Source organism: Gymnoscopelus microlampas (genome assembly GCF_963454915.1).
Source record: "Gymnoscopelus microlampas genome assembly, chromosome: 22".
Taxonomy (NCBI): Eukaryota; Metazoa; Chordata; class Actinopteri; order Myctophiformes; family Myctophidae; genus Gymnoscopelus; species Gymnoscopelus microlampas.
Genome location: NC_139959.1, coordinates 39,138,438 through 39,165,884, shown reverse-complemented (window position 1 = coordinate 39,165,884; position 27,447 = coordinate 39,138,438). Strand labels below are relative to the sequence as shown.

Below are 27,447 nucleotides of genomic sequence, written 5' to 3'. Positions count from 1 at the left end.
GGGACGAGTGGAGAAGAGATCCAGCAGAACTAAAAGACAAGTCATTTTATGTTTGGTTGCGCTCGGGCGTTGTGCTCTGAAAATAGCAGATCCACAAGGCCACTAATCTGAGTTCCAACTTCTGGGCCAGAGCCCTGGGATTTGTGGGCGGGATGTCATTTACGCTCTGAATCTGAGCGGACACGCCTCTTACCGGTCTGGAGCTGTGCAACTCGTCTAAAAAGTCCGACGAGAGGCAAACAGCAGTACACAACAATGGCGGCCGCAATTTCTCAAGGGGAAATTGCTTCCCGTCGATCCTATGTAGATGCAACACCCACTGCATGTGGATCCCGCCCCTTTTCTTCATTGGCTGTTGATTTGAATCACAACGCAGTGGCCGCGCCCCCGCTGTCCAAACTCCGAGGCAATGCCTCCCAGACTACAAGCCCAAAACGCGTCGCGCTGCGACGCGTTGTACGACGCCATCGAGGCACCGCCAACATACATTTTAGTCGACTAAATCAACTGTAGATTTAGTCGACTAAAACCTTATATTTAGTCGACTGAAACTAGACAAAAACTAAAACATTTCAGATGACTGAAATATGACTAAAACTAAACAGAATTTTATTCAAAACACTACGACTAAAACTACATCACAATGTGCTGTCAAAACCAACACTGGTTTGGAGCAACTTTTACCCGTGAGAATCAGACGTCACCGGATCTGATCTGATCTCACGCCCTGCTGGCAGACTGGCAGCTCATCAGGACTACAGGCTTGGTTGGTTCAAGACATTAACCCATTGAGACATGAAGCCGATTCTACACGTCTCCTAAATCCCAACAGTTTTCTGAAAAACGCATGTTTCAATATCAGTGGTGTTCAATCTTTTTCATGTCAAGGACCCCCAAAATGATATGTATGGCCGCGGACCCCCAGCACACATTTTCACGATTTTTCAAAAATAGCAGATCTACAAGCTCATAGCACGGCACTCGGTGCCGCGCTATGAGCTTGTATATCTGCTATTTTTGAATAGCCAAAGTTTAAAATAATACTTTTTAGCTCAAATCTAAAAATGACACAGTTCCAGGTCTTAATGGGTTAAGATAAGGGATCATGCTGATGGTTTAAGACATTAAGATAAGGGATCATGCTGATGGTTAAGACATTAAGATAAGGGATCATGCTGATGGTTAAGACATTAAGATAAGGGATCATGCTGATGGTTAAGACATTAAGATAAGGGATCATGCTGATGGTTCAAGACATTAAGATAAGGGATCATGCTGATGATTAAGACAGTAAGATAAGGGATCATGCTGATGGTTAAGACATTAAGATAAGGGATCATGCTGATGGTTTAAGACATTAAGATAAGGGATCATGCTGATGGTTTAAGACATTAAGATAAGGGATCATGCTGATGGTTAAGACATTAAGATAAGGGATCATGCTGATGGTTAAGACATTAAGATAAGGGATCATGCTGAGAGGTGGGGATCAGGTGTCGACCCGCTGAGGTGACTTTATTCCGTCAACGGGCAGTTTGCTTTGCACGTTTAACGGCACAGGCAGTGAAGTACAGCCCAAGGACCCTCAGCCTTGAGGCCGTTACACTATAAATGGACCTTTTTACACATGGATTACAGCAAAAAAATAAAATCTCACGACTGAAAGAATGTTGTTAGGCCAAAAGGTTTGAGAACCACTGGCGTAGAACCATGGTTCTCAAAGTGGGGTCCGGGGACCCCCAGGGGTACTTGAGGGGGTTCCAGGGGGTACCCAGCTAAATGATGGACAGGAACCAAATGGACCCTTATGGGTCTGTAACTCTGAGAGTGTACAAATGGAACCAAATGGACCCTAACGGGTCCATTTGGTTCCATGTGTACACTCTCAGAGTTCAATTAACATTGATTTTACAATATGAATTGGGGTCCCAGAGATAGAAATGCCATTAAATGGGGGTCCGTAGCCTCTAATGCATGTTAAACCGGGGGTCCTTGAAATTCAAATGGTTGAGAATCACTGCAAGAGAGCTGTAAAAAATCTTCTCTTATGGGGGGGTCCCTGGCTTATCCTTTCAAATGGGGGTCCGTGGGGGTAATAAGTGTCAATTTAGGGGTCCTTGACATGAAACAGTTTGAGAACCGCTGGCGTAGTAGACTCAGCATGTCCATTAATACACTGTGAGAGTGGTAAAGGAAAGAGAGAGCTTCCTCTACAGGATGTAAAGACACTTCATACAGTAGATCTACATCTATAAACATAACACCCTCTGAGACTACAGCTCTAATACAGGATGTCCTGAACCACTTCCCCTTCCTTCCTCTATGTGGGCGGGGACACGTGGAGGCGTGTGTGTGTGTGTGTGGCGAACGGTCTTCCTACCCCTTGTTTTTCAGTAGCGGGGGGCGGCCTAAGTATAAACTGTTATATTAGATGAGTGAAACAGCTGTCTCACCACTACTTTTGCGACTGTGTCTCAACGTGGTTTTACTGGTTAAATAAAGGTTAAATAAAAAATAAAATTTGCGTTTGAAACTTAGAATTTCTCTAAATATTACACAAGTATAAACTGTTATATTAGATGAGTGAAACAGCTGTCTCACCACTACTTTTGCGACTGTGTCTCAACGTGGTTTTACTGGTTAAATAAAGGTTAAATAAAAAATAAAATTTGCGTTTGAAACTTAGAATTTCTCTAAATATTACACTTTCACGACAGCCTAAGTATAAACTGTTATATTAGATGAGTGAAACAGCTGTCGATACAGTCAATATAAGTAAATCATTATATGATGATAGCCTTAGGACTAACTTTTTTATATTTTTGGGACATTATACAGTCAATATAAGTAAATCATTATATGATGATAGCCTTATGAGTAACTTTTTAGGGACTAGGGCGCCCCCCGCTACTGAAAAACAAGGGGTAGGAAGACCGTTCGCGTGTGTGTGTGTGTGTGTGTGTGTGTGTGTGTGTGTGTGTGTGTGTGTGTGTGTGTGTGTGTGTGTGTGTGTGTGTGTGTGTGTGTGTGTGTGTGTGTGTGTGTGTGTACTTGTGAGGACCAGGTGTCCCCACAAGTTAGTCCTGTACCTGGCCTGTAGACCTGTTTGCAATTTGGTGTTGGGGGAATTTCTCACCTGAACTTTGTCAGTGGGTCCCTAGACATGAAAAATCCCGGAGGTGCTTGTTCGCCAGAGTGGCACGAATGGCGCAATGGCCAAATCAAAAATGGCCGCCATCGGCTATGATGAAAATCCAACTTTTTTGTTTCTGAATGTATAAACAAATGTAATACCTCCATTTTGACTAATTGGGGTGTGTGGAATTCATTTTTGATATTGTTATGACCTTTTTGGGTGATTTTGACCTTGAAAGGTCATGGTCAAGGTAATTTTGCTATTCCAAAGACATTGGCCATAACTTGGCCATTGCTAGGCGTAAAAACAGGTGCAATAAGTCTATTTCAACTAATTCTGACATTTAGAATTCATTTATGATATTGTTTTGACCATTAAGGATCATCTTTTCATTGAAATATCAATGTCAATGTCATTTTTCAATAATTCAATTACGATTTTGTACTTTACTATCCCTTTTATTGTATTCTTTTTCATAATAATTTGTTTTATTTACAGCAAAAGACATGTACATGAGAAAAATAACAATTCTAAACATCTCTGTTTAACTTTTATTTTAATTGGGTGTTGAAATTAGCAAACAAGACTATGTAGGAATAAAAGTGATACAAATAAGACCATACCACAAAATCAAATAAGAATTTTGTTGGTGGCCGTCATCAAGAATGCTGTAGTCTCCGAAAGAGAAGAAAACTGGAATCTACATGCGGACTCTATGCCAATCTTTGCAGAATGTGATTGCAAAAACTACCTGCGTCATGGCTCATGGTATCTTGAACAAATCAAGTTGCTAGAGTTCACACATCCTGAGCTCTATCGGCGCTTCTCTATAGGCCAGTGGGTTATTCGGGATCGCCCAAGCTGGGTCTGGGCTGTAGGAGGTGACATGAAGGTTGAGCAGACCATTCAGCGAGTGTCGACGGGTCCAGGAGGTCACTCTGTAGTAGGAGCCACACACAATGCAAATTCTGTGACAGAGTTCGAGCTCTTGTTCCACGAGATTGGGTCAATCACCAATGTCCTCAACTTTCTCACCAACAACCACACCATGAAAGATACAGAATGCCATCTCCAGCATGCACTGAGTACCACTCGCCGCCTTACATTCAACCGGAATGTGGCGAAGCTGCTGGACTTCGTGCTAGAGCATCAGAATCTATACTCAATGATGGTCAATGTGCCTGTGCCACAGCACAATCTGCTCACAAAGCAAGCAGTTGACCGAGGGGTCACTCCACGCCTGCTCAATTGTCTAAAAAATGGGGAGCGTGTCTACTGCTCATACAGACATGAGAGGTTAGTTGAGAAGACCAAGAAAATGAGCTCAACCATACCAAAGTGGAAGTTACCTCAGTTCAACGAGCAACCGCTGAAGACGCCAACAACCATTCTGAAGGAGCAGAAGTTAGTCTCATCCAAAGACATGGCCGAGGCACATAGGAGTATGGACATTGCTAAGGAGCGGGGCATGAACATCCGGCAGATACTTACTCATGATGCTCTCAGCATCTCCCCTGTTTGATGGTGACCTTCCAGCTCATGTCAACAAGTCAAAACGTGCCAATGGAGTCCAAAGTCTACTCTTGCCACTCATGTTGTGGTAGATTTCATGTTGAAAATGTGGCAGATGCCACTTGCACGATTCCCTACTTTAGGTGCTGTCATCAACGCCATCATCAGCTCAACATTATCCCTCTGCCAAGAGCCAGGGTTCATCCATCTCATACTCGATTCCTACATTGAGATGTCTCTAAAGGAAGGGGAGCGCATGCGGCACACAGACTCAAGAACAGGAATCGACATCATTGGCATGAACAGAGACACACCCATCCCTCAGCAACTTGACAAGTTATGGGCGTCTGAGCAGAACAAGTGCAATCTCCAACTGCTAGTTCGGGATGTGGTGTGCAGTCAAGCCAGTCAAGCCTGTGGCAATGCTACCATCATTGTCAGCTCTGTTGTCTCTGAAGATGAGTTGCTCCCAGCAAAGGCGGCTGGTGGTGAAAAGATCCCAGACCTATTGAACTGGATTGAGGAGGCTGAGACCAGATTGGTGGTGCATTTGGAGTGGTGTGTTCGTGTGAAACAGAGCAAGAGAGTTGTCATAGTCTCCAATGATACAGACACCTTCGCATTACTGCTATACTACACCCCATACTTCCGAGCACTGGGGGTGAAGGAGATCTGGCAGCAGTATGGCACTGGTGAGAAGCAGCGCATGCTTCCACTGCATCAAGCAGTCTCTCATCGTGGAGCACCACTAGCCAAGACAGTTATCAAGGTGCATATCCTGACTGGAGAAGACTGCATGAGCAAGGTGGGGACCAAACATGAAGCTATGGCTTCTGACCCAGTACAATATTTAACAAACTTTGGAGAGGCAGACACCTTGACAGAAAAAGACACAGCGTTGGCAGAGAAGTACTTGGTACGTGTCCGGACAGGGGCCAGGTCAAGTACAACTGCTGAGACGTTTGATGACCTCAGGGAAAGCTATACCAGTGCCAGCGCTGGAATTAATGCTATCCCTCCCACAAGCAGTGTGATCAGAGGTCACATCAAACATGGTGCTTTTCTGGTGCATAGGGCTTGTCACCTGCTTGCGACAGCCAAGGAACCTGAGGCAAGATTAGAGCCAGTGGAACATGGATGGGAGGAGCACTTTGGTACTCTACTGCCATCAAAATGTCTGAAGCCCTTACCACCGAGTATGCAAGTGTGCAGGCAAGTGCGACACTCGGCGATGTGGCTGCCGTGCTGCTGGAGTTCCGTGCATCATATTCTGCCATGGAAAACTGGAAAATCCTTCATGTAAAAACCCATCACACTAACCAGCATGCACACATATATGGTGCACTGTAAGAGAAATTGTAACAAAAAGATATGATTTTATTTGTATATCACTTTTATTTTCTTATCTCGTCTTATTTTCTAATTAAAGCACCCTAATCAAATAAAAGTTAAAGGGGGATATTTAGAATTGTTATATTTTTCATGTTCATGTCTTTTGTTATAAATAAAACAAATAATTATGAAAGAAATACAATAAAAGTGACTAAAGAAACAAATCGAGTTATTGAATAATGACATTGATATTGATATTTCAATGACAAGATGATCCTTAATGGTCAAAACAATATCAGAAAGGAATTCCAAATGTCAGATCGATACAATAGACTTATTGTCTCCGCCAGGAGACATTGTTTTCACTTTCCGTGAAACAAGCTAACATTGGTCAAGCCTCACGTGACAATACGGTGAAATAGTGTGATCTGATTGGCTAGTGACGTATAGCGGCCTATAAATACATGTGTCACTTTGAAAGAGTCTGTGACTCTTTCAAAGTGAGGTAAGACAGGAATAATCACGAAATGGCTGAGAAATGGCGGATACTGTAACAATTGGATAGGACACTTACACAGACAGGACGGATAGGACACTTACACAGACAGGACGGATAGGACACTTACAGGACGGATAGGACACTTATACAGACAGGACGGATAGGACACTTATACAGACAGGACGGATAGGACACTTATAGACAGGACGGATAGGACAGTTATACAGACGGATAGGACACTTGTGTCATGTTACTATGACACAGTAACATGTTCTATTTTTTGTAAGAATTAGAACATAAGAATTAGAACATTCCCAACATTCCCAACACAAGTCTGCTGGCGGAGACTTGTGCTCCGAGGAGCACTTTTTCTAGTTGCAGCTGTTTTTACTCCTAACAATGGCCAAGTTATGGCCAATGTCTTTGGAATAGCAAAATGACCTTGACCATGACCTTTCAAGGTCAAAATCACCCAAAAAGGTCATAACAATATCAAATATGAATTCCACACACCCTAATTAGTCAAAATGGAGGTATTACATTTGTTTATACATTCAGAATCAAGAAAGTTGGATTTTCATCATAGCCGATGGTGGCCATTTTGCGCCATTCGTGCCACTCTGGCGGACAAGCACCTCCATGATTTTTCATGTCTAGGGACCCACTGACAAAGTTCAGGTGAGAAATTCCCCCAACACCAAATTGCGAACAGGTCTACAGGCCAGGTACTGGACTAAGTATAGAAGAATATGAGATACGGTCGTTGTGAATAACCTCACAAGAAAGAAGGATGATTTATGGTTAAAAAACAGATTTTTAGAGACACGTTTACTATTAGAAACATATCCAGGTTGGGATCAAGATTAGACATTTAGAGGTTAGTATTTCAAGGTTATAAATAAGAGTTAAACATGATTTATACTTAGTTGCCAGTGCCAAAAACACGTCGCAGCGCGCGTTATGAGCTTATAGATCTGCTATTTTTCGGCACTAGGCTTACAGTTAAAAATGGCAAAATGTATTAGAAATGCTATTCATGAAATCACTGCCTAAAAATGTTGATGTCCGTGCTTGCGTGTGTGCGTGTGTGTGTGTGTGTGTGTGTGTGTGTGTGTGTGTGTGTGTGTGTGTGTGTGTGTGTGTGTGTGTGTGTGTGTGCGTGTGCGTGTGCACTAACCTGCTCTCTCTGAGCTGCTATAGTGGATTCCTTCTCTTTGAGCCTCCGTTCCAACTCCTTCATCCTGTTGCTGCGTTTCTGCTGTTCAGACATCAGAGACTGCATTCTGCTCATCTCATCCCACCACTGGAGAGGAAGGACAGACATTGGACATGTTTGACTCATCTCATCCCACCACTGGGAAGGAGGGACAGACATTGGACATGTTTGACTCATCTCATCCCATCACTGGGAAGGACAGACATTGGAGGTGTGTGTAACCAAAGCGTGTTGTCTCCATCGGGAAGAATCACCAAAAATGACTATGACTAAAGTGAGCGTTCAGAATGAAATGAAACGTTTTTTTAAGATATCAGATTTAACCATGCTCTATCTATGCTTAAACTGTGATTATACCACTAGGTATAACATGTATTGTTCGGCCTAATTAAAACAAATAAGCCATAAGTACCTGACTCTTCTCTGATTCGTGCTGAACTTCGATTTCTTGCATCCTGGATTCCCATTTCCTGTCCTGGAAAAGGAATATTCATTGGGTTTTAATAAGACTCAAAATGTCCTGTCTATCAGTTCAGTTTGTACTAATTATAGAACATAACAACAGCAATACACCACTAGCTATCATTTATTGTTTGGTCTAGTCAACACAGAAGGTTTGGCTTGTTTGATGTGTGTCTGTAACAGTGGTGGAAAAGGTACTACATTTCTTTACTTAAGTAAAAGTATCAATACTGCAATGTAGAAATACTCTGTTACAAGTGAAAGTCCGAAATTAAAAATGTGCTTGAGTAAAAGTACAAAAGTATTGGTATCAAAATATACTTAAAGTACACAAGTAAAAGTACACGTTATGCATAATGTCCCATTTCACAAGTTTTTAAATGTATGAAAATATTTTGAAAATAGCCGATCTACAAGCTCACAATGCGTCGCATCGCGACGCATTGTTAGCTTGTAGATCGGCTATTTTCAGATGGCCGAAATGTATCTATAAATGTTATAGAATCATAGACCGAAACCTTCAGTAATTGTTGTTGTTTTGTTTAGTTTTAACCAGGTAAAGGTGTTATTCCATTGTAGTATATAAGGATAAGGATAAGGATAATTCCTTTTTAACAGGTCGTTCATGAAAGTCCTTGCGGTCTTGTTTCCAATGAGAACGTGTGAGCAATTAGGGGTTAAGAGTCTTGCTCAGGGACAAATTTCATTTCATCGACACATATGCTGACCTGGCCTGGAATCGAACCTGGGGCAACCAGGGCCTCTGGCTCCCTAGGCGGGCTCACTAACCACTCAGCTATGGCCGCCCCCAATATATCTTAAAGTGAATGTGAAGTGTGAATGTTTGGACTCCAGGGAGAGCAGTCTTCACTGTGGTGAGGACTACTAGGGATCTGTAATAAACTATAATAAATAAATAGAAACAAGTACCTGGTCCTTTTCAGAGTCATGTTGGGTCTTGATCTCTTTCATCCTGGATTCCCACTTCCTGTCCTGGAAGAGAAGCAGGAAGTGATCAGACCAACGCTCACAGACCTTCTTCATATTAACCCATTAACACCAGGACAGCATCTGTGTCATTTTACATTTTATATACATATATATATTATTTTGTGGGTCCTTGGCACTAAAGAGCAGTGGTGGACAAAGTACTCAAATTGTAAATGACTTAAGTAAAAGTATCAATACTGCGATGTGGACATACTCTGTTAGTAAGTAAAAGTAAAAGTCCGGAATTCAAAAATGTACCTGAGTAAAAGTACAAAAGTATTGGTATCAAAAGTAGAAAGTGCTCATTATGCAGAATCTCCCATTTCACAACTTTTCAAATGTATAAAAGATCTTTTGAAATGGCCGAAATAAATATAGGGCTGAAGTGGTTAATGTATGTTTTGTAATAACAACCAAACTCTACTAAGTAACTAGAAACTAGTTTTCAAATAATTGTAGTGGAGTAAAAGTACATTATTTGCCTCTGAGATGTAGTGGAGTAGAAGTAAAAGTACTGAAAATTGGAAATACTCCAGTAAAGTAAAAAATAACCTCAGCATTGTACTTAAGTACAGTACTTGAGTAAATGTACTTTACGACACTGGTTTAAAACATGTTCCACTGACCTGCTCCTTGAGTTGTTGCTCTAGCTTGAGGATAGCATGAGTCTGGACCTCTCTGTCCACTTCCTGTAGGAACAAACACATTAACTCTTTGACTGCCAGAGTATTTTCATAAAGTACTCCCCCAGTGCCAGTGATTTGCGTGTTTTTTAATTTTGTCATTTTTCATTCAAATAAATTCTCTAACTGCAATTTTAAACTCATAGCACAATTCTACCAGTAGAGAGCAGTAGATGACAGCTTGATCACCCCGATGACTCCACCCCCCCCCCCCTCTATGACACAAACAGTCATTACGTCATGAACCGGATGTGACGTTTTCGACGATCCCTGATCGCCGTTAAAACGATGTGATACACTAATACGATGACTGACCGTCACCCGGACCAAAGAAAATAGAAGGGGAAGGCTCCGTTGGTCTTTTACACCGTGTGAAAAAAACGTGTTTTTCCCTATTCTGGCCGAAAATGACAGAGGATTTTTTTTTTTACCCGGAAGTGAAATCTCCGTTCTGCATCCGGTTCCGGGTGAGTCTCAAGGAATCAGGAAGACAAAATGATGATGAAAAATAAACATTATAGCGCGATTAAACAATGAACGCGCGTCCAACGCGTCTAACGCGTCGGCGGCCAACTGGACAAACTAGCAATTGACGCATTATCGAGTCAACGGCATTCAAAGAGTTAAAGACATGAGTCTGGACCTCTCTGTCCACTTCCTGTAGGAATAAACACATTAACTCATGTCCTGCCATACACACATAAAGTCGTTCTATTAAAACAACGAGGCACGCTGTTTTAGGCACCGTAACACAGCTCTGGGATGATCCATCGTCACTCAGAGAAGAAGTATGTGGATGTGACATCATTCTATGGGATTTTCAGAAAAACAGCTGTAACTCAGTTGCTGTTTTTTGCATTGAAAAACACCGTTTTCAGCGAGCCAGAGCCCCAAAATGGTGGATCGCGGTTGGAATGTTGTCGTTCCTATGGATACACAGATCCCTCCGCCTACCCCTTCCCTCCGCCTTTTTTTTTTTTTTTTTAACACAATGTCACTTCCACGGAGTTTCAAATATCATGGGATGAAGGTAATTACGCTGGCAAGGGGATAACAAACGATGTTTGATACCTTGGCGGGTGACGTGTTAAAGACATGTATTAACTGCAGGAGAAAAGCATGAATGAGGGACTGTGGCCGGTGGCATGAATCTAGTTGATGCAGGAGGTTCTGCAGACATCCACACACACACACACACACACACACACACACACACACACACACACACACACACACACACACACACACACACACACACACACACACACACACACACACACACACACACACACACACACACACACACACACACACACACACACACAGTTTTAAACCTCACAGGCTACAGTACTCAGGATGATAACTCTTCCTCAGGCAGCAAGTTTTGTTTTTGCGTTGGATTTTTTTTTGCCTCCTTGGGACCCCTAGGAAAAAGTGCTCCTCGGACCACAAGTCTCTGCCAGGTCAGGTAGGTTATTATGACCTCCTGGTGGCGCTATAACAGGCCAATGTGAAAAGGGCCCGTTCTTCTTAGGCCTTGCACAGCAATCGGACACTGCGTTCATGATTTGAGGCATTTTGTTCCAAAGATGTGGTTTGCTAAATTAGACCTGCTGGTGGCGCTATAACAGGCCAATGTGAGAAGGGGGGCATTTCTTCCTCGGCCTGGTGGGAATGTGCGTACAAAAGCTCACGGAAATTGCATGCTGCGTTCATGATTTGAGGAATTTTGTTCAAAACTGACCTATCCTGCTAACTTTGGATGCCAATGTTAGGGAAGTAGGACTGACTCTCTCGCCATGCCTTTCGGCCTGGTGGAGACACAAATATGTACGGCCATCAGTCCTATAATACAATGTGTGAAACAGAGGAGTACTGTTGTCAGTAGTGAGCAGTAACGTACCTCTCTGTGTATATGAATGATCAGTGAGTAGTAACGTACCTCTCTGTGTATATTAATGATCAGTAGTGAGTAGTAACGTACCTCTCTGCCTATATTAATGATCAGTGAGTAGTAAAGTACCTCTCTGCGTATATTAATGATCAGTGAGTAGTAACGTACCTCTCTGCGTATATTAATGATCAGTGAGTAGTAACGTACCTCTCTGCGTATATTAATGATCGGTAGTGAGTAGTAACGTACCTCTCTGCCTATATTAATGATCAGTGAGTAGTAACGTACCTCTCTGTGTATATTAATGATCAGTGAGTAGTAACGTACCTCTCTGCGTATATTAATGATCAGTAGTGAGTAGTAACGTACCTCTCTGCGTATATTAATGATCAGTGAGTAGTAACGTACCTCTCTGCGTATATTAATGATCAGTGAGTAGTGACGTACCTCTCTGCGTATATTAATGATCAGTGAGTAGTAACGTACCTCTCTGCGTATATTAATGATCAGTGAGTAGTGACGTACCTCTCTGCGTATATTAATGATCAGTGAGTAGTAACGTACCTCTCTGCGTATATTAATGATCAGTAGTGAGTAGTAACGTACCTCTCTGCGTATATGAATGCCGTCTCTGTTGTCCTCTCTCCTCCGGGCTGTTTCCAGAGCCTTCAGATGATCCAGTTCTTTCTGCAGATCGTTGTATTTACACTGATGTTCTTTTTCCTGGAGAAAAAAACATAACCCACAATGAAACAGGAGCTTATCGTCCGCTTAACTGTGAATTCACCGCTGTTTTAGATTTCTTTGGCTATTAAAACATACATTTTCAAGATTTTTGAAAAATCTTGAACATTTGTGCAAATCTTTGAATTTTTTTTGAAGCGAACATTTGTAACTCAAATCTTTGCGGGAGGGAGGTGGGTCCCTGGAACAAAACTTTTTTAGATGGAGGTCCGCAGGCCACATACATATCTAGAAATGTTTTCTAAATCCTAACAGTGTGTTGCTATATCAGTGGTGCTCCAACCTTTCCATGTCACGGACCCCCAAAATGATATGTATTTGGCCGCGGACCCCCATCTTAAAATGTGTTGTTCCAGGGACACCCCAGAAGCACAGATGTTCACTTTAAAACATATATTTGATGATTTGCACAAATTGTCCATGATTTTTTTTTTTATTGCAGATCTACAAGCTCATCTGCAATCTTTTTAACAGCCAAAGAAATCTTAAAATGACACAGATGCGTTCCCGGTCTTAATGGGTTAAATAAACACGTTTGTTATCAAAGATCGTATCAAACAGAATGAGACAAACTATTCTGTTTTACTGTTACAAGTAGCTACAGAAGATTGGCTGATATTAAAGAGCAATGCTGAATGCTGATAGAGGATTATAACCAGGGGTGCACATAACTGGTGCACAGGTGCGCATGCGCACCCAAAATAAAAAATGCGCACCACATCAGACGACGCGAAGCGCTTTTGCGTACCAACATCTGGGACAGGAATTTCCAAGCTTTTATTTTTTAGCAAAACTAAAAAATGAAAGCCTGGAGATCGAGACTAGGAATTCACTTCCTGAAGCCACACTCACACAATCACGCTAAAGCATGCGTAAATCGGAATTTGCAAGCGTCCTTTTTTTTTTTTTTCTCGCGCCCCCCCCCCCCCCCGCCCCGTTGACAAACCTGTCCGGTGGGCACCGTGCTGACTCCCCCCCCCCCCCCCCCCCTCGTTGACAAAACGGGACGGGACCATTTATTTGTTGCGCACCAAGTCACATCTCCAGGTGCTCTTCTGAGTACTAGGCCTAAACAGTTATGTGCACCCCTGATTATAACGATGGCACTGTAAGTAGAATATCTCTGTTGTCGGGCAGATACCAACTATGTCCAAAATATTAACTTTTCAGGAAATATATAATATATATTATTATTTTTTTTTTCAAATAACACAACACCGCCTCATCAAAGTTGGCATGGTGACTTTATACATTATTGTCAGATACTTTGTGTCTCTATATTATCATCACTTTACCCTAATACAGCTCAAGTGGAGTTAGGAGGTGTTTGATCATTAACCCATTGAGACCTGAAGCCGATTCTACATGTCTCCTGAATCTCAACAGTTTTCTGAAAAATGTATGTTTCTATACCAGTGATGCTCAATCTTTTTCACGTCAAGGACCCCCAAAATTATATGTATTTGGCCGCAGACCCCCATCAAAATGTTTTGTTCCAGGGACCCCCAGAAGCAAAGATTTGAGTTAAAAATGTTCACTTTAAAAATATATATATATTCAAAGATTTGCACAGATTTTCACGATTTTTGAATAGCCCAAAGTGTAAAATAATGCTTTTTAGCTCAAATCTAAAAATGACACAGTTCCAGGTCTTAATGGGTTAATGTGGAGATAGTTGTTTTATCCATTCATTAGAATGACAGTTTGAGGATCCAATGGAGTTAGGAGGTCTAGTCAGAAGAGCTTTTAAATACTTTTCATTGGTTCAATATTTGTAAAACCCACACACAGGGTGTAAAGGGTGTTCTATAACACTGATTATTAAAAAATAAAAAAATAAAAAAATGGAGATAGCTGGTTTCTTCCCAACAGAGACGGTAGATATGACAGACTGTGGTCACATGGTCCTACCTGTACAGACTGTGGTCATATGGTCCTACTAGGGATGCCACAATCTGACCTTCAGCCATTTCGAAATTCGGACAGCCCTGGCGAATATTTTTCGATTATTCGACGGCGCCATTTTTTGAAAAATATTAAAAAAAAAAAAAAAAAATGTTTTTTTTTTTTTTTTTTTGCTCCGGTTTTAGCATTATCACGGTCATTTCCGGGTCGTGCGGCCCAATTATTAGTTACGTTAATGTTTGGGCTGGGATGCTTTCCAGCAGGGGCCTCAGTGCGGCTGCAGAGTTCATGTTTGGGCTGGGCTGAAACAGTGAAACGCTCTGAAACTGTGGCCATTTACAATTATTAAGACTATAATATTACTATTATTAGTATTAGCATATATTTTGATTGAAACTAAGGCATACAAAAGTAAAAAGTACAGAAAAAAAAAGTAAAAGGTAAAAAAATATATATATATTATTAAAATCGAATTTTAAAACTCATTTTCGATTATGGAGACTGTAACGAATATTCGAAAATTCGAATAATCGGTGGCATCCCTAGGTCCTACCTGTACAGACTGTGGTCACATGGTCGTACCTGAGCGGCGTTGAGCAGCAGGGTTTGCTGCTGTTGGATCAGCTGTTCCTTCAGACGGTTGTTCTCTTTTCTGAGGCTCTCCATCTGAGACCTGGTGTCACTGTCTGACTGTAACTCTGGAAGACATTAGAGGACCTGGTGTCATTGTCTGACTGTAACTCTGGAAGAGATTAGAGGACCTGGTGTCATTGTCTGACTGTAACTCTGGAAGAGATTAGAGGACCTGGTGTCATTGTCTGACTGTAACTCTGGAAGAGATTAGAGGACCTGGTGTCATTGTCTGACTGTAACTCTGGAAGACATTAGAGGACCTGGTGTCACTGTCTGACTGTAACTCTGGAAGAGATTAGAGGACCTGGTGTCATTGTCTGACTGTAACTCTGGAAGAGATTAGAGGACCTGGTGTCATTGTCTGACTGTAACTCTGGAAGAGATTAGAGGACCTGGTGTCATTGTCTGACTGTAACTCTAGAGATTAGAGGACCTGGTGTCACTGTCTGACTGTAACTCTAGAGATTAGAGGACCTGGTGTCATTGTCTGACTGTAACTCTGGAAGACATTAGAGGACCTGGTGTCATTGTCTGACTGTAACTCTAGAGATTAGAGGACCTGGTGTCACTGTCTGACTGTAACTCTGGAAGACATTAGAGGACCTGGTGTCATTGTCTGACTGTAACTCTGGAAGAGATTAGAGGACCTGGTGTCACTGTCTGACTGTAACTCTGGAAGAGATTAGAGGACATGGTGTCACTGTCTGACTGTAACTCTAGAGATTAGAGGACCTGGTGTCACTGTCTGACTGTAACTCTGGAAGAGATTAGAGGACCTGGTGTCACTGTCTGACTGTAACTCTAGAGATTAGAGGACCTGGTGTCACTGTCTGACTGTAACTCTAGAGATTAGAGGACCTGGTGTCACTGTCTGACTGTAACGCTGGATATGATGGGCTCAATATTGGGCTCACAACATCGATACGATACGATATATGGCACTTTTTTATTATGAAAATATATGGGGGGGGAAGCAAATGCAAACAAATATTTCTGTTTTGCATTATTCAGACATGCAAACTTGTAGCTTTTCAGCTACAATAGCCGTTTTTAATCCAAATAGGGCAATAGCGTGACACCTGACCTGAAAAAAACCCAACATGTTGTCACCCTTTTCACCTCGGGGCTGTTTGCATGCCTGATTATTATTGTTGAAAACGAAAATGTAATCAAAACAATATTTTTTTTTCCCCAAAACGATACATATCGTCACGAAAACGTATCGCAATATATCGCGGGACGATATATCGGCACACCCCTACTAAGCACCATGTACAGGTAAATCTGAAAGGCTTTGATTCAACGACAATTGATTGATTGATTGATTGATTGATTGAATACTTTATCAGTCAAAGATGTAAACAGCAAGTGGTACTATCAGATATTAAAGCTAAAAGATAACACAAAAAGGGGGCGGTCCCTGGAACCAAATATTTTCAGATAAGATGGAGGTCCGCGGCCAAATACATATCATTTTGAGGGTCCACTGATATTTTTATAACATTTATGTGTTTCAGAAAACTGCTAGGATTCAGAAGACATTTGTAGAATCCCCCAGAAGCAAAGATTTGAGTAAAAAAAAAAAAAACGCTTTAAAAATATATATATATTCTAAGATATGCACAAATGTTCATGATTTTTTTGAAAAATAGCAGATATACAAGCTCATAGCGCGGCACTCTGTGCCGCACTATGAGCTTATATATCTGAGCTTGTATATCGTACTTACGACTATCGTATTCATCAGGGTGACGACGCTGCATGTGATTCTGAAGGAAGCCGGCGTTGATGAAGGTTTTGTCACAATGTGGACACTAGAGGAAGAAACACACAGAAGAAGAGGTTTCAATGAATCACCTTTTAAAGCAGACCTTCTCAAACTTCTTCAATGTGTGCCACACCACAGACCCCCATACACTGTCCTATTTTGTTTAAAAATATTTCAATATTTCTTTGAAAATAAAATGTATAGTCAAGTCAAGCCTTTATTTATATAGCACACTTAAAAACACTGTTGTTTTTAAGTTGACCCAAAGTGCTTTACATTCACAATAGCATAACCTAATAAAATACAGCATAGTAACAGAAACATAAAGCAATACCTCAAACAAAAACACCAAAGATAGGAGAACATAAAAGTAATACAAAAAGAAGAAAAAAATACATTCAGTATATTCAATGGCTATAGGTTAATTGCCCTCAGACTGAGGGCAACCCTATAGGGCTAAAGGGATCGTTCACCCAAAATAAATCATGGATAATTTTTTTGTTTTTGTCTCATTCCTAAGACAATAATTTGATGAGCGGCAGCGGCTCCGGTAGGAGACACAAAGGGTCTCCTTTGTGTCTCCTACCGGTCCACTGTTTTTTAAACAATATCCATGAACTCAAGTCTCCATGGAGTGACTCATCTTTTTTTGGGGTGAACTACTTTAAAGTGGCTAAACTGATTTTGATATTAACACAATTTCACTGGGGGGGACACTCAAGGACCCCTAGGGGTCCCCAGACCCCAGTTTGAGAACCCCTGCATTAGACCGTGGACCACTATAACTCTGAGAGTGTGCAAATGGTACTAAAATGGAATTTATTTTCTCATTGCACTGGTACAGCGGTGATGGAACCTGTCTGTGTCTGCACATAACCAAACACAGGGAACCTCCCCTCCCCCTCCCCCACCCACTGCGTTTACACACGTGTCTTTAAAGTGACAGATAGGGTGAATGATGCAGACAGAGTAACAGCCTATCAGCACACAGAAGCCCGTCTCATCCATACAGATCACACGTTACATTTAACACCGTCTCTGACTTCATTCTGTTCCAAGCTGGATGACACTGATATATCTGGTTGTTGTTGGTGGGTGTGTGTGTGTGTGTGTGTGTGTGTGTGTGTGTGTGTGTGTGTGAGAGAGATGTGTACACTCTTTTTTTCAGTGGTGGAAAAAGTACTCTCATGTTTTACTTAACACATTGAGTTTCAAAGGTTTTTTAAAACAGGGTACAGCCAGTGCCAGCGTTTTTAACAATTGTTGTACCTTTTTCAAATAAAAACAGGTAAATATGGAGATGACAGGTTTATGCCAGGACAGCGACGCAACGGCAAGACGACACAAAGCTCTCTATCAATGATTGAGCTGTAGATGCAGCTCTGTGTTATCAAGGCTGTTTGTTAGCATAGAGCTGCTAGCCTAGCGGCACCTAGCAACCCCCTTCTGTCAGAAAACACTACAGCTGTTACCTAGGCAACCACTGGGTCAGGTGGAGGCAGGCACTGGAGGAACACAGAGAGACAGACAGACAGACAGACAGACAGACAGACAGACAGACAAGACAGACACTGGAGGAACAGACAGACAGACAGACAGACAGACGGTTTATAGATTCATGCTATAAATAGCTGATGGCCTGATGGGATGACCTAACCCCCCCCCCCCCCCCCCCAAATGATTAGAAAGGCAAATGATTCCCATAGAAGAAGAATGAAGTAAACACACAGCCATTTCCTTAACCCATTAAAACCGGAACAGCATCAAAGTGTCATTTTAGATTTGAGCTATTCTACAGCACATTGGTTGGCTATTCAAAAACTACAGATCTGCAAGCTCATAGCGCGGAAATGAGCTTGTAGATCTGCTATTTATTTTTAAATCATGAACATTAAGTGCAAATCATTGAAAATATATGCTTATTTATTTTTTAGGCGAACATTTCAAACTTAACATTTTTACTTCCGAGGGGGTCCCTGGTACAACATATTTTGAGATGGGGGTCCGCGGCCAAATACACATAATGTTGGGGTCCTTGACATGATAAGGTTTGAGAACCACTGATATTATAGAGACATTCAGAACCCTATAGGTTAGGATTTAGAAGACATTTGTGGAATGGTGGCCTCGGGTCTTAAAGGGTTAATGTCAGCACTGAGACACCAAACATATGATTATTTAAAAGGGAGGGGGAGGGGGTGGGGGGGGGGGGGGGGGGGCAGTGACATCATCATCTTGAAATACTCTTATCCTTTTTGTAAGTGGATTACAATAAAACTGACACCATCTGTTCCTCTCTAGCTCTGCAAACTAAACACTGTTTTTCTAAGTCTGGGAAACAAGGCTGATTATCACACACACACACACACACACACACACACACACACACACACACACACACACACACACACACACACACACACACACACACACACACACACACACACACACACACACACACACACACACACACACACACACACACCTTTTAGAAGGGTTCCTACAAGACTAAACCCAAAGCTCTTATGAATGACGTCATCGTCTCCCCTAAACTAAACATATGTCAGCCGCACGGGGACACAATGAGCCCTGTGAACAATGAAAGAGGAGGGGGGGGGGGGGTCTGGCTGCCACCCTGCTGTGATCCTAATGCAGATGGTAACCGATACAGGTCTAGGGGTTGGGACTGTTTTTTTCATCTACACTGTTACTGTTATGTGGTTAGGGTTATGTGAACTTAATGTCTATAGGAAACACTACCCTGACCCTTCCTCTTAGCCTTGCCTACTTGTTGTCAATTGTTTGTACGAGCTCTTGTTTTATTGGAACTTGTTTATTTGATACACTTATTTGTTTTAGCTCTTGCTCATTTGATTTTCCTATTTTGTCTCATCTGTTTAAGACAGTAGGTAGCTGATATAATGCACTTTTACCTTAGTGCTAGGTATACTCTTAGTTGCTTGTTTTTGAACAGAATGCACTTAAGACTTCTGGTGATTAGTAGTTTCGTTCCCTACCTATGTTGAATGCACTTATTGTAAGTCGCTTTGGATGAAAGGGTCTGCTAAATGACTGTAATGTAATGTAATGTAATGTAATGTCTGATATACAATTATAATACCACAGGTTCTCACACTTTATCATTTCAAGGGCCACCGTAACTCTGAGAGTGTACACGTGGAACCAAATGGACCCTTACAGGTCCATTTGGTTCCATGTGTACACTCTCAGAGTTACAGACCCTCACGAGTAAATAACCCTTTAGTTTTTGTTTCCTACATGTTTATTGTTATTTTTTTATTTCCACAAACTTCCACAAAAAAAAGAAGATTCTTGAATTGGGGGGGGGGGGGGGATACTTTTAAGGGTAGTGAAAATAGCAGATCTACAAGCTCACAACGGGTCGCATGGCAACGCGTTGTGAGCTTGTAGATCTGCTATTTTCACTATAGTTTGGTTCCTTAGTTTGGGTTCTCTTTTTGGTCTTGAGCTAAAAGGTTTGTGAACCCTAATGACCCTAACCCGATATGCCAGTAGGTAGAACCTCTTGGTTCCAGCATGTCTTTCCGTTTTTTCCTATAACATGGGAGTGGATGGGACTTCCGACGACTTGTATCTCATGTGTGGATGCACCCAGTGTCTGCAGAACCAAAGCCCTTCTATAGGTACCAGTAGGTAGAACCTTTTGGTTCCAGTGTGTCTGCAGAACCAAAGCCCTTCTATTAGGCACCAGTAGGTAGAACCTCTTGGTTCCAGTGTGTCTGCAGAACCAAAGCCCTTCTATAGGTACCAGTAGGTAGAACCTCTTGGTTCCAGTGTGTCTGCAGAACCAAAGCCCTTCTAGAGGTACCAGTAGGTAGAACCTCTTGGTTCCAGTGTGTCTGCAGAACCAAAGCCCTTCTATAGGTACCAGTAGGTAGAACCTCTTGGTTCCAGTGTGTCTGCAGAACCAAAGCCCTTCTATAGGCACCAGTAGGTATAGAACCCAGGGCCGGATCTACCATATGGGCACTTTTTTGTGAGTTTGAAAAAGTGAGAAAAAAAAACACTTTTTGTGTTTTTTTTTTTTTTTTTTTTTAACTCATTCACTGCCAGAATTATTTCTGGCCCGTTTGAACACCGCCAAGATTTTTCATTGAAAATAAAAAAGTACTCAGGAGCCGAGATACAGAATTTTTAAGTTTTAAGTTAACAAGGAAGTGGATGGGAGTCTATATCTTCGAAAAATCATATCTCCTTGGTCTTTGGGTCCAAAAAAAAAAAAAAAATGTAAAAAAAAAAAAAAAAAAAAAAAAATTTTTTTTTACATTTTTTAAAAAGTCGTTTTAGTCGTTCTTGGCAGGCATGGCTTATGGACAGAAGTCGTTTTAGTCGTTCTAGGCAGAGAATGAGTTAAGTGAAAAAAAAAGTGAAAAAATGAAAAATGAAGCAAAACTTTTTTTGAAAAAAAAGGTGAAAAAAAAGTGGGGTAAAAAATTGAAAAAGTGAGAAATGAAGCAAATAAAGAAGCAATGGACCCCCCCCCCTCGTGCGCCCGCGCGCGGTCCATTGCAGTTCCAGTGCCCAGGGGCACTGAGAGGTGTTAATCCATCCCTGATAGAACCTCTTGGTTCCAGCGTGTCTGCAGCAGAACCAGAGCCTACCTTCCTGTTGCTGATGACCCCCGGGGCGAACATGGACTGCTGGGTGCGGATGATCTTCTCCCGCTGGTCCAGCTCCGCCATCAGCTCCCTGATCTTCTCCTCCTGCTTCTTCTGCAGCGTCTTGGCCTTCTCCCTCTGCTTCCTCTGCGCCGCCCGGGCCCCCTCCTCCCACGCCTTCTCCCGGAGCGCCAGCTGCTCGCGGCCGCGGTCCGCCGCCTCCAGACGCTCCTCTGTGGCCTGCAGGCTGCGCGCCAGGAAGCCCTGGCAGAGGAGGAGGACGCAAATGTTATCGATTAATTGGTTAATTGATTAGTTGATAACCTTAATCGATCGATTAATGGATTTAATTGATGAACAGCGTTTTATTAGGACCAAAAGGAAGATTCTTGTACGAAACCGGAAATGAGCACAGAAACATAATTGCCTTGATGTATGTAACATTAACGAGCATCAACGAGCGTCAGCTGGACACTGGCCTGCACGTCAGATATCTGGTCTAGAGGGGCGGATTCAAAATCTCAGGAGAAAACATCCGTGGGCTCCAATTGGTTCACCGATCTGTGCGCCCGCCCCCGTCCCGCGCCCTTCCTCCTCCCCCAATGTGCAGCATCGAGAGCCCTGACGTCAGAACATTTGGAGCGACACCCACTGCACTCTGGTTGGTTGGGGAAATGAAAAGGTTGACTCCCACTTCCAATGCCAGAAATGTCAACAGCCTGGTCCAGGCTCATGTTTTTGAGCAAAACGCGAAGGAAAATAACAGCCTGGAGATGGAGGCTATAGCTGGACACACACACCTGCCCTCTGCAGAGCTCTATGGCATTGGTTCTCAAAGTGGGGTCCGGGGACCCCCAGGGGTCCTTGAGGGAGTTCCAGGGGGTCCCCAGCTAAATGATAGATTAGGCACCAAATGGACCCTTATGGGTCTGTAACTCTGAGTGTACAAATGGAACCAAATGGACCCGTTAGGGTCCATTTGGTTCCATTTGTACACTCTCAGAGTTAAATTGACATAGATTTGACATTATAAATTGCGGTCCAAGTGATAGAAATGCCATTAAATGGGGGTCTGTAGCCCCCAGTCAAACTGGGGGTCCTTGAAATTAAAATGGTTGAGAATCACTGCTAGAGCCTTAAAAAATCTTCTCTTATGGGGGTCCCTGGCATAACTTTTGAAATGGGGGTCCGCGGGCTAATAAGTGTCAATTTGGGGGTCCTTGACATGAAAAAGTTTGAGAACCACTGCTCTATGGAGTCTCGTTTCTCTCATAAGCTCACATTAGATATCACACTCACACCGTACCTGTAACTTTCACTAGCCCCACAAAAGATCACTTTTTCAAATTGATTGAAAATCGATACATTTAATCGATACAATTCTTAAAGGGATAGTTCAAATAATTCATGTAGATTTTTTTGTTTTTGTAGCATTCCTAAGCCAATAATTTGATAACCGGCGGAAAGATGCTAATGTCTCCGGTATAGGAGACTCAAAGTTGACACTTTGAGTCTCCTACCGGAGCCATCGCCGGTCATCAAATTATTGTCTTTTAGGAATGAGACAAAAACTAAAGAAATCTCCAGTCACCATGGGATGTGTAATCGATAGAAAGAAAAGACATTTTGGGGGTGAACTATCCCTTTAATGCATACATGGGCAACTGGCGGCCCGGGGGCCACATGCGGTCCCCACCATCACGTAATGCGGCCCGCAGGTTAATATCAGAATAGTGATATATTATTGATTTCAGCTGTTATGATTCTAAACATGCAAACATGACCCGCTTTAATTACTTCAGTCTATATTAGTAGCTTAATGACTAGTATTAAAGGGGCTACACCATGAATTAAAAAAATATATATTATATATAAATATTGCCCCCTAATACGTTTTAAACAGGTTGTAAGCCTAAAAAACATCCAGATATTTTTTCTCACAATCTTACTGTCTGTCATTCCAAGCTTTTTCAGCTGCAATACCAAAACGTCCTATTGGGCAGGGGGGAGCTACTGAGCAATTCTGTCTGGCCATTGTCAATGCAAAATCTGTGCAAGTGACATCACTTGCACAGCCATTCTGAAATGGCCTGTTCAGACACGCCCATTCAGGAAATCCATGAAATGAGCATGAATGACTGAATGTTAAAAAAAAATATTTTTTGGGATACAAGAGACACTGGGGAGCCCAAAAAATACTAAAAACCTAAAAAAAAAATGAAATTCATGGTGTAGCCCCTTTAACATTATATTGACTTGATTATGTCCAATGTATTTGTATTTAAGTTCATAAAGTAAACACAAGTATAACTGAATGCATTTGAAATTAAATTAAAAAGTTACTTTTCAGGATTCCAATAAAAAAAAAAAAATTTAAAGCAAAAATAGCAGATCTACAAGCTCAAAACGCGTCGCGCTGCGACGCGTTTTGAGCTTGTAGATCTGCTATTCTTGCTACTTTTGTGTGACGAATGTGTTAATGACGTCCCTAACCTGGCAGTGGAGCAGCCACTCCACGGTGAGCTGAGCCAGCCTGAAGAGCTTGATGAGCGCGGGGTCCACGGCGCTCTGGCAGCGCTGGCAGCGTTCTGCGTCCACGCTGCAGAACGTCACGGCGTTCACGTGCTCCTGCAGAGCGTCCACGTCCACCTCGGACACCACGCGCTCCACGCACACGGCGCCGATACGCCGCCAGTCCACCGCCTCCCGCCGAGACTGGAACCTAGGAGAGGGTTTCGCCCACACAGGGTTTACATACATGTCAATCTGGGAACCCATCGTCAAATAAAAAGGAAAAACAGCGCCCTCTGCTGTTTTTGAATGGTGCCAACCACTCCTACATTTGACTTTGTCCGTGCGTCCGTATGTCCGTCCGTATGTTTGAGCACGGCTGATTGGTCAAGCTTCACGTGACACGTGACAATAGGTTGTCAAGTGTCACGTGACAACATATTGTTGCTGATTGCAACACAAGGATGCAACCAGTTACACTTTCAAAGGCACCACTCTCTTCACACTGGGTGTGATTTTTTACTCTTTCACTCGGCTCTGGGGGGAGCTCAACGTAGCACCGGTGCGCAAGGAAACCGGCGTTTTTGGTCTGCTTTCACCGCTCCACTTCCGGGTGGTGCGACTATGTTTTCATTCCCACTAACAGTATTTCTACACGGAACACTAACACCACTTCTCCCAGAGAACATGGATCGTTTTGGTTATAAGCCCACTTGTTTCTATGATGAAAGAGCAAGTTAAAATGTGAATATCTTTCAGTGGTTTTGTCTGCTCCGAGGACGCTATTGCTAAATGAGTTTCGGTTTGTTTTCAGTGGGAAGCGAGCGCACAGACAGTAAATCCCGCCCACTACATTTGATGATTGGGTAAAGCGCGGCCTGCTTCCTGATCTGAAGGCACGCCCACTTGTAAGCTAACGCGCACACGTTCTGAACGGGGCTCCGAACAGATTCAGTAGCGCAGCTCTGAATCTGTTCTTGAGAGATTAGCTTCTCGTTGATCCCGTCTTGTGTTTTAATTTTATTTTTTGAGCGTACGGTGTCTTATGTGTCTCGTAATGTGCACGTAGTTGTCGGGGGGAAAAAAACATCAATAAAAACATTGAAAAGAGAGGAAGGAACCTGAAGGGGCGGGCTGTGGCGGAGGGGGCGGTGGCTCCGCCTCCGGCGCTGCCGCCGCTGGAGGAGGGAGTCATGCTGGCGGGGGGGATGGAGGAGTAGCCTTTGGAGGAGGACTGGCTGAGAGGAGAATGCAGGAGGAGCGAGGGGGGGGTGGTGCCCCCCGCTAACGAATGCTGGGAGCTCTCCCCGGGAGGGTAGGCGTAGAACACGCCGTCACGGAATGGCTGAGGCAGAGACAAGAGAGAGACATAAAAACACCTTATTTCACTGATAGAAACACATGGTTATGGAGGCTATGCTTCACACTGGAGTAAGATACATTGACACATTAAAGACCGGGAACACATCCGTGTCATTTTAGATGTTTTGCTATAAGCATTATTTTGGGCTATTCAAAAATAGCAGATCTACAAGCTTGTCGGTGCCGCGCTACGAGCTTGTAGATCTGCTATTTTTGAAAAATCGTGAACATTTTGTGCACATCTCTAAATACATATCATTTTTAACTCAAATCGTTGCTTCTGTGGTGGGGGGGGGGGGGGGGGGGGGTGGTCCCTGGAACAAAATATTTAACAAATGTTCGCTTTAAAATATATATATTCAAAGATTTGCACGCATTTTCAAGATTTTTCAAAAGAAAATAGCAGATCTACCAGCTCGCAGCGCGGCACTCGGTGCCGCGCTGCGAGCTTGTAGATCTGCTATTTTTGAATAGCCCCAATATAAATCTAAAAATGACACACAGACGCGTTACCGGGTAGGATGGGTTCAAAAATACACACACAATTAAGGTTAGAGAACGTGAGAGAGAGAGAGAGAGAGAGAGAGAGAGGGGGAGGGAGAGAGAGAGAGCGAGCGAGCAGAAGACAAGAAGCAGCGTTTTAGGAGAAAGGGAAACACAGTGTAGCCTACTACAGTATGATATGTTACCAGCAGAACGCCTATAGATTCCTGCACAGCGTTCTGTCTCTTAACGTTTAGCAGCACCGCAACCGACGACGCATAGCCAACATGCAACCGATCCACAGACCAACAACAACACCAACATCTACCTATCTCTGCTGACCATGTCCAGATGACGTGAATCCTGATGTTCTCCTTCTCCTCCTCCTGTTTACCATGTTATTCTCTCCTCTCTCTATGGAGGAGAAAACCCGGTGTGAAGGAGCTCTCTCTCTGTGTGTGTGTGTGTGTGTGTGTGTGTGTGTGTGTGTGTGTGTGTGTGTGAGTGTGTGTGTGTGTGTGAGTGTGCTGCTGCTGCCTGACTGCTGTTTCTGAGAGCGTCGTTTCTGTCACCATGTTGTGGTTGCCATGGAGACAGAAACAAGCGTCCCTCCCCTCTCTCAGATCACACACACACACACACACACACAGCGTGTGCGTGCGTGCGCGCACACACACACACACACACACACACACACACACACACACACACACACACACACACACACACACACACACACACACACACACACACACACACACACACACACACACACACACACACACACACACACACACACACACACACACACACACACACACACACACGGGGGGACTCCCCTGGGAGACCGAATGTTGTCCAAACACAGTCTAATGATTCTTCCTGTTCCCTCATGGTTCTTATATGTCAAGGTTTCCACCTTAACTCTGAGGGTGTACAAATGGAACCTTATGTCTGTAACTCTGAGAGTGTACATGATCTACACATGGAACCAAATGGACCCGTGTACACTCTCAGAGTTACAGACCTGTAAGGGTCCATTTGGGACCCCAGAGAGTGCCCGAAATCCACCACTACTTAGAGATCCCCTGTCTAATTAGTGTCTAAAGCAGTGGTTTTCAACGTTTTTCATGCCAAGGACCCCTAAATTGATATACATTTGGCCCTGGACCCCCCAACTCAAAATGTTTTGTACCAGGGACCCCCAGAAGAGAAGATGTGTGTAAAAAAAATTGCAAAATTCTTCAAACATTTTCGAAAATGTTTAAAAAAATAGCCAATGTATACAATATGGATAAAGGGTTGAAAATGTATTCACACCTTTTGCTGGGGACCACCTTAGCCCTGGTCCAGAGTGTTAGTGAGTTATCTGAGAAGTTCCAGGGACCACCTGGAACCCCCTCAAGGACCACTGGTGGTCCCCGGACCACTGGTTGAGAACCACTGGTCTAAAGAGCTCATATAGTCTGTATGTTCAACTAAAGCCTGGGACAGTCGGCTTTGATTATAAATAAAACAAGATCCACGTTTATATTGTTTGGACGTCACACGCACACGCGCGCGCACGCGCACACACACACACACACACACACACACACACACACACACACACACACACACATGTAACACTCAACAGTGCAGAGAAACGTGGTGTTTAAACAACAACACTAACTCTCT

The 27,447-nt window shown here is 42.9% G+C and overlaps 1 protein-coding gene across 2 annotated transcripts in view; it reads right to left on the bottom strand.

Annotated features, from left to right (window-relative positions):
- The window catches only part of dzip1 (DAZ interacting zinc finger protein 1), a 42,099-nt gene extending 15,938 nt beyond the window's left edge, over positions 1–26,161 (bottom strand). For both annotated transcript variants that reach the window (XM_084048887.1, XM_084048888.1), the window contains exons 1-11: positions 26,099–26,161; positions 25,047–25,270; positions 23,908–24,136; positions 21,418–21,678; positions 16,736–16,820; positions 14,956–15,071; positions 12,331–12,447; positions 9,774–9,836; positions 9,088–9,150; positions 8,108–8,170; positions 7,657–7,782 (exon numbers count right to left, since the gene is read on the bottom strand). In XM_084048887.1, coding sequence (XP_083905013.1) covers positions 7,657–7,782; positions 8,108–8,170; positions 9,088–9,150; positions 9,774–9,836; positions 12,331–12,447; positions 14,956–15,071; positions 16,736–16,820; positions 21,418–21,678; positions 23,908–24,136; positions 25,047–25,120 — 1,197 coding nt within the window. In that variant the 5' untranslated portion in view covers positions 25,121–25,270; positions 26,099–26,161. The remainder of the gene's footprint in view (positions 1–7,656; positions 7,783–8,107; positions 8,171–9,087; positions 9,151–9,773; positions 9,837–12,330; positions 12,448–14,955; positions 15,072–16,735; positions 16,821–21,417; positions 21,679–23,907; positions 24,137–25,046; positions 25,271–26,098) is intronic.
- Between the last annotated feature and the right edge of the window lie 1,286 nt (positions 26,162–27,447).